The 14,839-nt window shown below is 41.5% G+C and overlaps 1 protein-coding gene across 1 annotated transcript in view; it reads left to right on the plus strand.

The window, feature by feature from the left end:
• Positions 1 to 7,383, plus strand: part of LOC142149801 (volume-regulated anion channel subunit LRRC8A-like) — a 29,223-nt gene extending 21,840 nt beyond the window's left edge. Inside the window, exon 3 of the mRNA XM_075205106.1 lies at positions 7,011 to 7,383. Coding sequence (XP_075061207.1) covers positions 7,011 to 7,022 — 12 coding nt within the window. The 3' untranslated portion in view covers positions 7,023 to 7,383. The remainder of the gene's footprint in view (positions 1 to 7,010) is intronic.
• The last annotated feature ends 7,456 nt before the right edge of the window (positions 7,384 to 14,839 follow it).

Raw genomic sequence — 14,839 nt, forward strand, 5'->3', positions numbered from 1 at the left:
CTGCGTGCGCTCTTGGTAGCGCAAATCCACCTTTATGCACATGGAGATGAGAGAATCTAACTCGGCCGGGAGTTCTCTGGAAATTAGCTCATCCTTAATCCGGTCAACCAGACCTTGCCAAAAGGTTGCCACCAGTGCTTCGTTATTCCATTTTAACTCGGAAGCCAGGGTCCGAAATTGAACTGCGTATTGTCCCACGGACAGGTCACCTTGGCGGAGGTTTAACAAGCTAGTAGCTGCAGAAGCAACTCTTCCGGGATCATCGAAGACTTTTCTGAAAGCTTCAATGAAGGAGTTGGAGCTATTAAGAAGTGGACCCCCTTGTTCCCATAAAGGTGAGGCCCAGGCAAGGGCTTGACCACTGAGGAGGGAGATGAGAAAGGCTACTTTGGTGCGTTCTGAAGAAAAGGCCCCTGGGTTGCACTCAAATTGAATGGCACATTGGTTCAGAAAGCCCCTGCACTTCTTGGGATCACCGTCAAACTTTTCGGGTGTCGGGATGCGTAAACCGGAGGCCGCTGTAGAGACCGTAACCACACTGGATGCTGTGGATGCAGAAGAGGTTATGGCTGGTGTAGCGGGTGAAGCATTCTGAAATGTATCGAAGCGGTTAGCAATCCCTTGGACACATTGTAGGAGATGCGCTTGGGCTGCTTCTTGTTGCTCCACTCGTTGAGCCAAATGTAGGAGTAGGTCACGAGCAGACGGTTCACCAGACCCCTCCGTTGTCATGGCCAGAGTATACTGTCACGACTGATAGTGGGTACCTGCTGTTGTTGGCGCAACTCAGAGGAAGGCGCGGAGTCTAACGTGCCCCTGGTATTCACCAGGAACCCCCGCAAGGAAGTATGGACTCCGCTGCAGGGACACGCAGGTCGCGGTCCTTCCTAGAGTCCACAGCGAGATACAAGGAGGTGTCAGACAGGCCGGGTCAGCAACGTTCAGGTAGAAGAGGTACAAAGGGAAATCCAGAAGAATGGTGAGGCAAGCCGGGTCGGTAACTTTCAGGGAGAACAGTACAAAGGCAGAATCCAAATAGGGGTGGTCAAACGGTCCGGGTCAAAAGGTCACAAGCAGCACGAGGATAGTCAGGAACGAATACAGCAACTGGTATACACAAACGCTGGAGGCAGGAAGACCTGATACTCTGGCACTGGTGAGAGGGCAGGAAGAGGTTTAAATACTGTGGTAACCCAATCAGAATCAGCGCTGCAGCGCTGTCATACCTGCCGCCGGGAATCCTTCATAGCGTCCCGTTGCCTAGCAACGGGGCGCGTCATCACACCCAGAGGTCGGACGGCAGGGGGATCCGGAAGTGATGCGTCTGGTTGCTATGCAACCAGACGCGCTGTCAGCAGACAGGCGGCCATGCGGAACGGCGCCTGACAATATACTTTTGAAAGATACCTATATATATATATCAACAACTAATATAAAATAAATTATCAATACACTTCAAACACTATCATTTACCTGATTTACCACCTTCTGTAGAAAATGCAGCATTCATGGATATCTCACATTAATATATTTACATCACTGCAATATGAAGCTTTTGAAACTCACTTGTATGACTACTGCACTACAATTAACTTTCATTGATATCACTTACTGCATATAGGTCTGGGAGCTCCACAAAACCAGGGACGGCTTGGCCATTGAACCTACCAGGACCTCAGAAGGCCGCCTAATGTCTTTTTTTGGGGGGAGGGGGTTTAAAGAAAATAAAGATGATTTATGTATATATAGAGGCTCTGGATCGGTCACCGACCTCCTGGTTTATTCTGGGTTCGGATTAAGATTGGGGGGGTTGACACATACCCCGCCCCCTCCTCTGTCAAGAGGCCCTCTAGACTAGTGAGTCAGCGAGCTGGGGGATAGTTGGTGGCTGGCCCCTCCTCTGGGACCAGCTACCTTCCTTCGAGTGGCCATGGATCCCTATGTGTGGCTGCCTCCTCCTATTGGTGTTATAGACAGTTAGCCACACATAGAAAGGCTGTCAGCATTTCTCACTCAGCGGATGTAACAGGGTAAGTGTCAGGGAAGGAAAGGGAGGGGCGAGGTATGTTAACATAGTGTGTGATTGGGGGGGTTCTTAATATAATGTGTCAGAGATGGAAGGGAGGGGGGTGTTAATAAAGTGTGTGAGGTTGGAAGGGAGGTTGTTAATATAGTGTGTGAGTGTGAGGGTTCTTAATATAGTGTGCTAGTGTAAGGGGCATTCTTATCACAATGTGTGAGGTATGGAAGGGAGGGGGGGTTTAATATAATATGTGAGGGATTGAAGAAATGGTCTTAATATAATGTGTTATGGAAGTGAGTAATCTTAATAATATGGGTGGGAGGTAGGCTATTAAATTGTGGTGTTTAGGTGGGGAGCTAATTAGTGGGGCTTATTTTATTTGTGGTATGATGGTGGGGCAATTTAAATTATTGGAGGAGGCTATTAATTTAAAATGGGGTGACGGGACCTTCAATTTAATGCTGGGGTAGTTTGGGGCTATTAATTGAATGTGGGGCTGAATTTGGGGAGATGGGCTATTTATTAAATGTGAATTTGAATTATTTAATGCTGGGATGGTTGTGGGAAATGGGTATATTTATTAAACATAAATGCTATTATTGCTGAGGTTGTTTGGAAGGAAATAGGTCTATTTATTAAATGTGTATGCTATTAATTTAATGATGGGGCTGGAGGGGGCCTATTTATTAAATGATGGTGCTATTGATTTAACGCAGGGGCTGGTTGGAGTTTTTTAAATTTCATATACCTATTTTTTTTTCAAATTGGGCCCCCAACATTCCAGGATCCAGACAAGCAACAACTGAGCTAAAGACACCAGCACCTACAGGTAGGGAAAGGGACAATAACAGGACACACATATACAGGTACACACACTGGGCACTCATACTCCAGTACAGACACTGGACATACATACTCAGTTGCAGGCACTGGGTACACATAAATACTGGTACAGATACTGGGCATGCATATACTGGTACACACAGTGGGGGTCCACACATACTTGGCTCCGCTTACCAATTATTTACCCCCCCTACATGAGGCAACTTTCAGACATTTTATCAGGGCCACTTTAAGTTCCCAATCCACCCCTGCACAAGACACAAGACATTGAGTTAACAACCATTAATATAAGTTAAGCCTACTGGTTTATACAGTGCTGTTTCTTTGTAAGTAATATATCAAATAAACAGCAGTTCGTATTGGAGATTATTTTTTTTTATCACTTGTCTTTTTATATATCTAGATTTATGTGAGCTAATTTTTAACAATAATAGTAAAAACTGAAATGTATGAATACATGTTTATTAATTTTAAAAATGCAAATCAATTTCTTTAGTCACAGATCTTGAGATTATATTATTAGTTGCTCCCGAGCGCTGTTGAACTTGTATAGATAAGAACATAAGAGAAGGCATCATTGACTTGAATTATAGGTGCAATCATTATTTATTGATTAAAGGGCAAAATTAATTTATAAATAACTTCTGGGGGTAAAAAAAAATTTCCGTTATAATAAGGGGGCAATATTTGCCCCATAATATAATACAATAATATAGCCCCCTAATATAATGAAAAATAACATTCGCCCCCAAAAGTTACTTATAAATTAATATTGCTTCTTTATGAATAAATAATAATTATCCCATAATTCATAAACCAATGATGGCTCCTCTTATGTTCTGAATGGCAAGATAGCTGAAACAGCAGCAGTTTCAGCAACCTCGCCTCTCACAACCACCTGTTTTGTTTTGGCTGTTTTTACTGGCAATTTTTCAGTAGGTTTGTCAAACAGCACCTTAGTAAATCTGACTGTATTTTGAGCATGTTAAAAATTGGGATGGCGATTTGTAAAGTGGTGCTTTGTTAAACTGTGATTTTTCCACTGGTTTGGGGTTTAGTAAATCCAGCGGTTTCAAACCAAACCGCCCTTTAGTAAATCTACCCCCTAGACCCTTAATAAACAGTGGCTCATTGGCTCCCAACCCATCTCATCTAATCTCACTTCATCAGAACTCAAATTTAGATACACTATATGGACAAAAGTATTCGGACACTTGACCATTACACCAGTGGAGACTGTAATGACATTGTATTCAAATACATATGCTTTAATATGGAGTTGGTCCCCCTTTTGCAGCGATAACAGCTTCCACTTTTCTTGAAGGCTTTCCACAAGATGTTGGAGTGTTTCTGTGGGAATTTGTGCCCATTCATTCTGTAGAGCTTTTATGAGATCAGGCACTGATGTTGGACGAGAAGGCCTGGCTCACAATCTCCATTCCAGTTCCAAAAATGTTTGAGGGTGTTGAGTTTGGGGCTGTGTGCAGGCCTGTAAAAGTATTAACACACCAAACTCTTACAAACTTGAAAGATATTTTATCAATTACAAAGAACTTTGAAATTGATATATTTATGGGAAACGAGCGCTGCAGCAAGTGTTTAATCAGCTCTCAAAATGTGACATATTCTTAAATAACCATAAAGCCCTGTAGCAAGTCTTCGATCAGCTCCTGATATGTGGTGAACGAATCCATCAAGTGAAAACAGCTGGGCCAGTGGAGCAATGGATAACACGTCTGACTACGGATCAGAAGATTGTAGGTTTGACTCCTACCTGGCTCGGAAAAGTTGGCGTAGTCGTTTACTGGTTAGTACTCTGCATTGAAGCCGCAGCAACCCTGGTTCAAATCCGTGTCACGGCATCCTGCTTTTGTTTCTCTGTTGCCCATTTTCTTCCCAGTTTTTAATGTTAGGAGAACTTCAGAATGTAAGCTGAATCTTTGTACTTGCTTGCAGTATTTCGCTTTAATGGTAATTGCCAAAGTATCTTTCCATGCTTTGAAACTTCAGTTGTGAGAAAATCTCTTGAAAGACTGGGAACTTGACAGAAAGTCAGGAAATTAGAATATTTTGATTCTGTCTGAGCAAGTTCATCACAAACTTGAAAGATCTTTTGACAATCAATGCTATAATTGGACCCGCCACCGCCATTGAGAATATTCTTATTGCGACCTCAGAGCTGTGTCATACTTCATTGTTCCTACCTACTTTTTGATAGAAGACCGTTACAATCTCTCTCTTCCTAATTATGTTTAATCAGGAAGGAAAGCTGTGATCCCCTTTTCTTCTGATACAGTGAAGACCCAGGCGGTTCTATGATGCGGCAGAGGACACATAATCGAAGTGTGTGTATGAGCCTTCAGTTCCACTGACTGCTGGTGGTGCAGTACACACACATTCCCCTCTATGGCATAAAGTTTTTTCCCACCAAAAGTGACTCATTGGGACATGCCAGATTTTGATGCTGGGTATATTAGCAAGGTTGCCTGCATTGAGTAGCAGTCCGTTTCATGGGGACCTTATATTGTGTCCTCACTATGACTAAGGTCCCAAAAGTGTTAGTCTCCAAACAGAACAATGTGCCCACAAGTATAGGAATACAAGTAAATTTCACCTCCTTTATGGTACAGATAGAAAGGTTGAAGTAATATTCACAACATTACTTGAACTGCTTGCCATATATGCATATGTAGCCAGCTTGGTTTTTTAGATCAACTGCCCAATATAACCATATATTTTTACCAAAATGATAGCTTGGTCCAATCAAAATCCCAACTAATGCAATTTTACTTGAGCCAGGAGGTAAATGTGTAACATAATTTGTTGGTAGATGACCACATAACCCTGTACGTGCAGTTATTTGTTGTAAAGAAACATTGTAATCCATTTGCTCAATCTGCCCAATGCATGGATGTTCCATTAGACTGAGAAAAACTAAATATATAACAATGGAATGGTGGGACAGGGACTGCCAAATGACCAGTAATTTACTGGCCTAGCTTGTGGGAATACCAATGTAATCATAAGGGCACAACCATTGATTCTTATTAAGAGGTTCCCTTTTGGTAGGGCCCAGGAATAACTCCTAAACTGTCTCCCTGATTTAGAGAGTATTGTCACCATGGAGAATGTAACTTGAACATACAACATAGCATATACCTGGTGTGGACAAAAAAATAAAACCACTAAACAATATTATGTCTGAAACTGTGTGTATATTGTATACTTCTGAAATTATTAGATTTACTGGTGATCATTATATGTAACTATCAGCAGCGGATTGCTGATCAACAACAATAGGGGGGATGGATAGAATTTATAAACTGACAGGATTGGTAGGTTGAGATTTATTTAGGAAAGTTTTCACTTATAAACATTGTTAAACTGACAAACAAATGAAAGGAGTAAACAATATAAGGTCTAAATAGGCAAATATATTACAGACGGTTGAATCAAAATGGGAAATTGGGCAGGCATGGATCAATACCAGAAGTAAAAATGAACACGTTAACAGGACACATACACGAAAAAGATAACAGAAAAAAGAAACACAAGAGACTGGACAACCGGTTTCCCAAACCAGTCCTGTAGAGCAGAGTGGATGGGTCCTGATTGCCTTCTTTCTTCTCTGCAGCAGTGACAGTGCAACGTAAAACAGTTATACCCAGCAGACACCATCTTGACTTTCTCTCCGTCCTCTGGGCATTAGTTTATATACCTCCACTGGTTCCGACATTACAGTTTTCTGGGTACAGGGGAGGAGCTTTCTCCAGGCTGGTATATACTGGTGTTCCATATATGGCATTAACCTTGTAAACACAGCCTGTTGGGACAGGACTGGGGGAGGAAGTGATTCTAATCAACAGTGTACTAAGGAAGATTACCTTTGTAACTTCATTCATCACCCCAGTGACAAGACCATCTATATTTTGCAATAACTTGGCCCTGCTTGCTATTCTGTCATTACAAAGCCACTAACATAGAGAGGGAATGTTTGTAATAGAGAGGGTAGAAAAAGAGAGAATGACAGATGACTAGAAAACGGAATTGGCTGCATTTTATGCACTAACAATATAGAGAAAGCTAATGACATGTGAAGTGTACAATGGCAAACCTCTTCTGAATTTTAATTTCTTTTCCACAGAGTTCTGCTTAACAATTAGAAGTAAATCAGAAGACTATATCACTCCGCAGCGAGAAACGTGTAGTATATAGACATGAAGACGTAGAAGCTCAACATTTGAATTCTGTTCACATAATAAAACTCGGAGATTGATTTTTTTCTATAGTTAACTTATTTTTCAAGATATCTTAAATCACTTATATCTTCAAAATTTTAAAAACTATTTTAATACATAATTGTATAGTTTACTTTGTTTTAGTTATGTCATATAAACCCCCCCCCTCCTCCCCACATAATTCTGCCCTGTATGGTGCTCTACCATAGTAGGGATTAATGTACACCACACACTTACAGAACAATTGAAGGTATATTAATAAACAGAATTTCTGTTCTAGACTGTGAGTCCTGGCATTCATGAGGATATTACTTTGACACGTACCACCTACCTGAACATTGTTGCAGACCACGTACACCTCTTCGTGGCAACGGTAATCCCTGATGGCAGTGGTCTCTTTCAGCAGGGTAATGCACCCTGCCACACTGCAAAAATTGTTCAGGAATGGTATGAGGAACATGACAAACATTTGAAACGTGTTGATTTGGCCTCCAAATTCCCCAGATCTTAATCTAATCAAGCATCTGTGGGATCTGCTAGAAAAACAAGTCTGAGCCATGGTGGCACTGCAGCACGGTGGCTAAGTGGTTAGCACTTCTGCCTTACAGCACTGGGGTCATGAGTTCGATTCCTGACCATGGCCTTATCTGTGAGGACTTTGTATGTTCTCCCCGTGTTTGCGTGGGTTTCCTCCTACACTGCAAAAACATACTGGTAGGTTAATTGGCTGCTAACAAATTGAACCGTGTGTGTGTGTGTGTATATATATATATATATATATTTGGGAATTTAGATTGTAAGCCCAATGGGGCAGGGACTGATGTGAGTTCTCTGTACAGCGCTGCAGAATTAGTCACACTATATAAATAAATGATGATGATGATGATGATGATGATGGAGGCCCCACCTCGCACTTTACAAAACTTAAAGGTTCTGATTGTCCATTCCGAATCCCAACTAATGAAACTTTAATCGGGCCTAGACTACCATATCGGCCTGTATGTCTGGTGTCACTAAACATTTAAATCCATTTGTTTGACCTGCCCACTGAACAGCTGGATTACTCCATTTGATCATCTATGATTAAATGGAGTATGGAAAGTATTCAGGTCTGTACCACATCTTGGGCCTGATTCATTAAGGATCTTAACTTAAGAAACTTCTTATTTCAGTCTCGTGGACAAAACCATGTTACAATGCAAGGGGTGCAAATTAGTATTCCGTTGTCCACCTAAGTTAAATACTGACTGTTTTTTCATGTAGCACACAAATATCAACTTTAAATTTCAGTGTACAAATAAGCTATCAAGTATTTGTGTGCTACATGAAAAAACAGTCAGTATTTAACTTATGTGCAAAACAGAATACTAATTTGCACCCCTTGCATTGTAACATGGTTTTGTCCAGGAGTACTGAACTAAGAAGTTTCTTAAGTTAAGATCGTTAATGAATCAGGCCCCTTGTGTGGATAGTTGTAATGTGGAGGTGACACGACCCCTTACTCTGGTTTTCTTAATGACAGAACAATTGGATGGTGGGATGGAGACTATGACATGGGCAGTAATTTACTGGCCTGTATAGTGGGAAAGCCACTATTATTAATAGTAAAGGAATAGAACAAGGGTACGATCAGTGAATCATACAGAGAGGTTCACTTTGTGTATGGTCCAAGATAATTTCACAAAATGGCTCCTTGAAAATAAGAAGCTCAGATAATTCTCATTTCTCACAGTATAGGTAATGGATGTCTTTTACTTTAGCAGTAGAGATAACCCCAAATATCATCCTTCCTAATAGTACTAAGTAAGGCAGTAGATATTTTTTACTTCATCAGCAGGTTTAAACTCCTCTTCTCTCTTGACACATTAGTTAACTTTAACAATAATTTCTTATCAGTACAGTAGTAATACATATGGGAAAGGGCTTGAGTTTTGTGACTAACCCTACACAGCTACACTAAACAAATGATGATAATGAAATCATGAAGAAACTGTTCCTAGTTCATCCTAGTTTGAGATGTTTACTACATGTATCATGAAAATAATAAATTGTAAATCATAAAAATTAGACAATACAGCTGGTTCAGTAGCTAGTGTAACCATGTCCCTGTGTTTTGCAGCGATGTAAAATCCTCACCGAACATAAAACTGATGGGAGAATAGTGTAACGAGAGGCAAGAGAAACCCATGCTCAAAAGAGCTTACAATCTAAAGTTAAAGGGGTGGAAACAAAATATAGAAATAATATAATTCAATTGCACGCCTTTTACAATGCAATAGTTCACTTTTCAGTGTCACTGTGTGACAACACAGAAAATAACACTTTTTAGGATTTATGCCATCTCAATTTAATAATTACATATGATGAACCCAAATGTTAATAATAATTTTATTTATATAGCACTTTTCAACCAATAGGACTTAAAACACTTAACATTTACATAATAAAAACATGAAGAAATAAGCATAGTAAAGAGTAACAGAAAACCGCAAAGCATTGTATATTATGAGACTAGATACATTGATGGAATGTTTGAGCAAACAGATAAGTCTGGAGTCTGTTTTTGAAGATTTCTAGAGAGTAGACCTGTAGGAGGCAGCAAGTTCCAAAGCGTAGTATATGCAAAGCTAACTGCTCAAGTCCCATATGAAGTATAGAAGATGCGAGGTACTGTCAATAGTCCATCTGAGGAACAAAGGGAGTAGGAGCTTAAGGAATCAGAAGCTACTTCAAGTATCTAGAACCCTGATTATGTAGGCTTTGAATGTCAATAAGCCAATCTTAGAAACAGATGCACCATCTTACATATAGACAGTGAAAGGAATGGAGAACAAAGTGTTATATGGCAGGAATGGGGCAGATAAGTTAACAGAGAGACTGCTGCTGCATTTTGTACAAGTTGCAGGTGGTGCAATTATTTTTCTGGGAGTCCCAGGTACAATGCATTGCAGTGGAACCAGCATGAGGACAAAAATGCATTTATATAATATATATATATAATTTTATTATTCTTTTCTCCAAATCCGATCTAAAGGACAATGCAGCCTACATTTCAAAGATGACCCTAGAGTGGGGAACATTCAGACATAGCTGAAAGCAAAACTCGTCGTACAGAACTAGCATCTGTGGGTATGAACACTATAAAACCTGTAAAAGCGTGGACCACATAGCTGCCCAAAGTAGCCTTTTCGCTGAAACCCCATGATGCGCCACCCAAAAAGCACTCACTGATATAGTGGATTGAGTAGATACTTTCTGGAACAGACTGCAATGAACTAGAGTATAGCCTGCTTTGATGCCGGCCTAACGGACTTCTGCGTGACATAGAAAAGCAGCAGGGAGTCAGTCCTTGGAACCCCTGTCCAGATAAATACTAGACACACTGACCACATCCAGGAATGCTTGATGTTAGTATCACCTGAAGAAGTGCACCACCTTATTGAGGGAATGACTATCTCCATTAAGATGTAAACTCGACACCACCTTAGGTTGGAAGGACAATTGTGTGCAAGACTGCCCTGCTGTTGTCAAAAATCAAGAAGGGATAACTGCGAGACAGGGCCCCCATGACTGAAACCAGTCTAGCCAAAGAAATGGACAGAAGGCAAGTTATTTTCCAAGCCAAATACTTCAACACAATCATCTCCAAACGTTAAAATGGAGGAAGTCGAAGAGGTAAAAGAACAAAGTTAAGATCTCATAGTGTTGTCTTAGGTACATAGGGAGACTGGATTTGTACAACATCCGGGAAGAAATTCTGGACCCCAGAAATCATTACAAACTTTTTCTGAAAATGCACATACATAGTAGAGACCTAAGGGAACCAAGTTTAAGGCTGCTGTCCAAGCAATCCTGAAGAAAGAAGACGCAAATGCTAAAGTAAGAAGTGTAGAATCCTCTGCATTTACACCAAACCACGCAAGTTTTCCACCCCTATGATAATTACAGGCAGACACTGGCTTTTAATATGATCTATATAACTCGCTCACACAAACTCATGATCCTAGCTTCAACAGCTACACCAGTAAAGCCAAGCGATAAAGGCCCTATTGAAGTAATGGACCTTGCGACACAAGATCTTCAGGCAGAGGAAGTCTTTACTTTGGACCTGCCACCATCCTTAGAACAGCAGTGTACCAGGGCCTCTGTGGCTAAATCTGGAGCAACACGGATCACTGTAAGTTCCCTCTTGGCCTTCCTAAAGATGCAAAAGAATATCGGAATTGAAGGAGAGATGTACAGACCTGGAGTTCCAAGGGTTCATTATGGTATCCACTAGGGATGCCAACAATTCGGAGCAGAACCTTAGTACAATTTTTTTCGAACATGGAGTGTCTGCATAGGAAATCTGCTTCCCAATTCTGCACACCCAAAATGTAGACTGTCGAAATTGCTGACAGAAAGCATTCCACCCACGTCAGCATTCAAATATGTCCTTATCGCTAGGAAACGCTTACTTACTCTCTGATGATTTGTGTATGCCACAGCCAGTCATAGGGAGCTTTGCTTCATTACTAGACCAAAGACCCTGTTAGTGGCGGTGCAACATTACCACCTCTGCATCCCTGCAAACTGGTGTCTGTCATTACCATGATTAGTGGAGGATGGAAAACCAGTGGCCCTTGATCAAGTGGTCTGCTCTTAGTCACCATCAGAGAGACAGGAGCGTCTCCAGGGACAGGGACATAAGCTGAGAATTCTGAGAGCCAGAACGCTCTTCCAAAAAATCTTAGTCTGGATCTTGTCTTCTGGAAAGAAGGCTCTCTGGACACTGGTGTCGAACATTAGAAACACCATCCTCTGACTGGAAAACAGGTTAGATTTTTTTATTTCAACAACCACCTGTGCAATTCCAGTTCTTGAGCGGTCCTATGCTGCTGAATCTACAAGGGTGCTGACCCAGCCTTAAGACAAAGATTATTCAGGTTAGGTATCATTGCAATTCCCTGAGATCTCAAAAGGATGGCCACAGCAGCCATGGCCTTCATAAAGACTTGTGCACAGTAGGCATGAAGAACAGAAGGGCCCTGAACTAAAAGGAGTCCTGTAAATCTGAGTAGACTGCGACACCCCTCCCAAATCGTGAGAATGCTGAAGAAGCAATAATGTACCAATAGGATTTTTGTTATGAACTAGGTTTTGCAAGAGATGAATAGATTTATGTCCTGGGGATTTCATCCTATATTGTAGTAGTGATTATTTAGAAAACATTGATAAGAGAATTAACGTCTCTAAACCTCAGAGACAGGGCCTCATTTTCACATATGTTCAGGGAGGCACATTCTTTGAGTAAAAAGTGCACGTAATTAATAGTTATCCAATCAGTGTAGATTATTGCTTATAAAGTATATGTGCAAATGTAATATCATTACCTTCTGATCTGATTAGACTCACTGGTCAGTGACTATATTCTTCATCAAATTATCCGAGATTGCCTTATTTTAGAAACCGCTGTTATCAATCGGAATATAAAGATATGTGTCCTTGAGGTCTATGGACACCAAGAATATGTTGCATTTGGTCACATAGGCTTTTCCTCTGCTGTCCACTGATAGAAGAGGTTTTCGGGCGATAGGAGGCATGAACAGAACAAAACCTCGTCCCTTAGACTGTGATGAGTTAACCGGGAGAAAATAGCTTTCCTCCAGTAGCCTGACAGACCTTTTTGAACTTGACAAAATTAACTGAACCTCGAACAGATAGGGTTCCAAAGATTTATTGGCTCAATACCTGTGTCCCAGGGATAAAGTCATAGTGCTCACTTAGCAAGGCAGAGATCCTAGAACTGGTTACATTCAATGCCACATCACCCAGATTTTCAGACTCTTCTGATATGATCCACGAACAGGAGCAATTTTGACTTTGGCCTGTCAGACTGCAATCCCTCCAAAAACTGATAATTTTTCTATGGCCTTGGAAGCCGACGCTAGTGAAGGCTTGAGTGCTTCATCTGCAGTCACATAGATGGAATTTAAAATGTTTTCACATTCCCCGATTGTTCCGTCCTTGAGTGAAGCACCCTCAGGAATGGAAAGAGTGGCAGACTAAGAAATGTGAGTCACTAGAGTACCCACCTCAATGGTTGTTCCCAGGTAGCCATATCCTCCGCAGGTAAGCGATACGCCACAGGGAACTTGCTTTGAATAAGGAATTTTTATCCAGCTTAGCCCATGCCTCCCAGCGGAGTTTAGATAACTAGAAGACGAAGGAAAAGAAACATCTATTTTTTTTTAAGTAAAATTGCCTCAGTAGTCCGAGATTTATCCACATCTAACATTTCTAAAGCCTGGCAGACTGCCATAACAAGGTTGTCAACTTTAAGTTCCCTCTCTAACTGCAAAGAGAATTCTGAATCTGAATTCTCACTTAAGAGAACCAGGGGAAAACTGCTGGCGTTTACGCTGTCTTTGAACCTTGGCAACCTCAAGAAGCCTCTCCAATGAAGAAAACTCTTGTGCCAATCCCAAAACAGACCTTTTTAGTGTCTTGGCCCATGCTGGTCCAGCCTACACCATAGCCACGGAACTAATCGCTAACTGAGCTACTGTCTTCAGCTGGAGAGTGCATGTCCAGGCAAAGCAGCTGGAGGCAACGAATTTACATTCACCTCTACTGGAGGTGCAGTATGTCTAGTCAACTCAGCAACGGTCTGAACCAGGGATCTCACCCAAGCAGATTCCACCATCTCCCTGTCCCCCCCAGGCAATTGCCTCCGCATCGGACGCTGCACATCAGGAATATGGATCCTGCAGTCTGTGGTAATTTTGTTTGGCACCTGAACAGGTGAAATGCATAACAGATTTCACTCTTACAGCTTTAGCCTCAGAACAGATTCAAACAGTGACCAAACAGTTACAAAATCTGACCTACAATATCATAATTCTGGTGTAGATCCCTTAACAACAGTCCCTCTGATATAGAGCAAAAAAATGAATAGAAAAAGAGGAACAGAGTCTGTAACAGTCTCCCAAAAACACTCAATATAGGGATTTACAGAGAAATATTTTTGAGAAAGAGGTACTTAGCCCCCAGGCAAAAGCAGGAGTCCTTAAGAACACTCAAGGGAGCAGAGCTTCAGCCTAGTAGCAGAAGGGCAGTACAACTGGAGACACCCTTCTAGTCAGCAGCATCTCTTCCGGGGTGTGAAATTCTTCTTGCATTCCTTCACCAGTAGGGAAACACACCAAGGGAGAGGATCCAACCTCCCCTCAGCCCAGAGCAAATGGAGTTACTTGTCCATAGGACAGGTCCCTACCAGATACTACTCCTATGGCATCTACGCTAGCTAGGGGTGCCACACCTAGCTAGCCTAGGAATGGTGCTCCAAAAACCCCCCTGAACGCCATGTTAAGTCTGTATGTATTATATGCGATAAAGATTCTCCAATGTGATTGCTGTGTTTCCAAAACACAAAGGTTTTATTTGCAAAACAGATTACAGGCAAAGTACCGCATGCATGCGCCTGCGCAGTTGGGACCAACACAAGCTTCTATCAAAACGCTCTGGTTACCAAAGCCAGAGGTAAACTATTTAAACACTGTACAACTGTAAAAAAAAACAGTGACATCACAAAAGATAGTTACAGTATTAAGGTCAACATTCATAGGTCGATGGGTCATGACCTCCCAAGAACTCGATGTCCCCTTAGTTCATTCCTCTGGTTCCTTGAGATGGCCATGTGTCCTTCTTCAGGCTCCTGCCTCTAGACCTGTATAAACTGGTTCTTTTATGAAAT

Source organism: Mixophyes fleayi, chromosome 4 (assembly GCF_038048845.1).
Source record: "Mixophyes fleayi isolate aMixFle1 chromosome 4, aMixFle1.hap1, whole genome shotgun sequence".
Classification (NCBI taxonomy): domain Eukaryota; kingdom Metazoa; phylum Chordata; class Amphibia; order Anura; family Limnodynastidae; genus Mixophyes; species Mixophyes fleayi.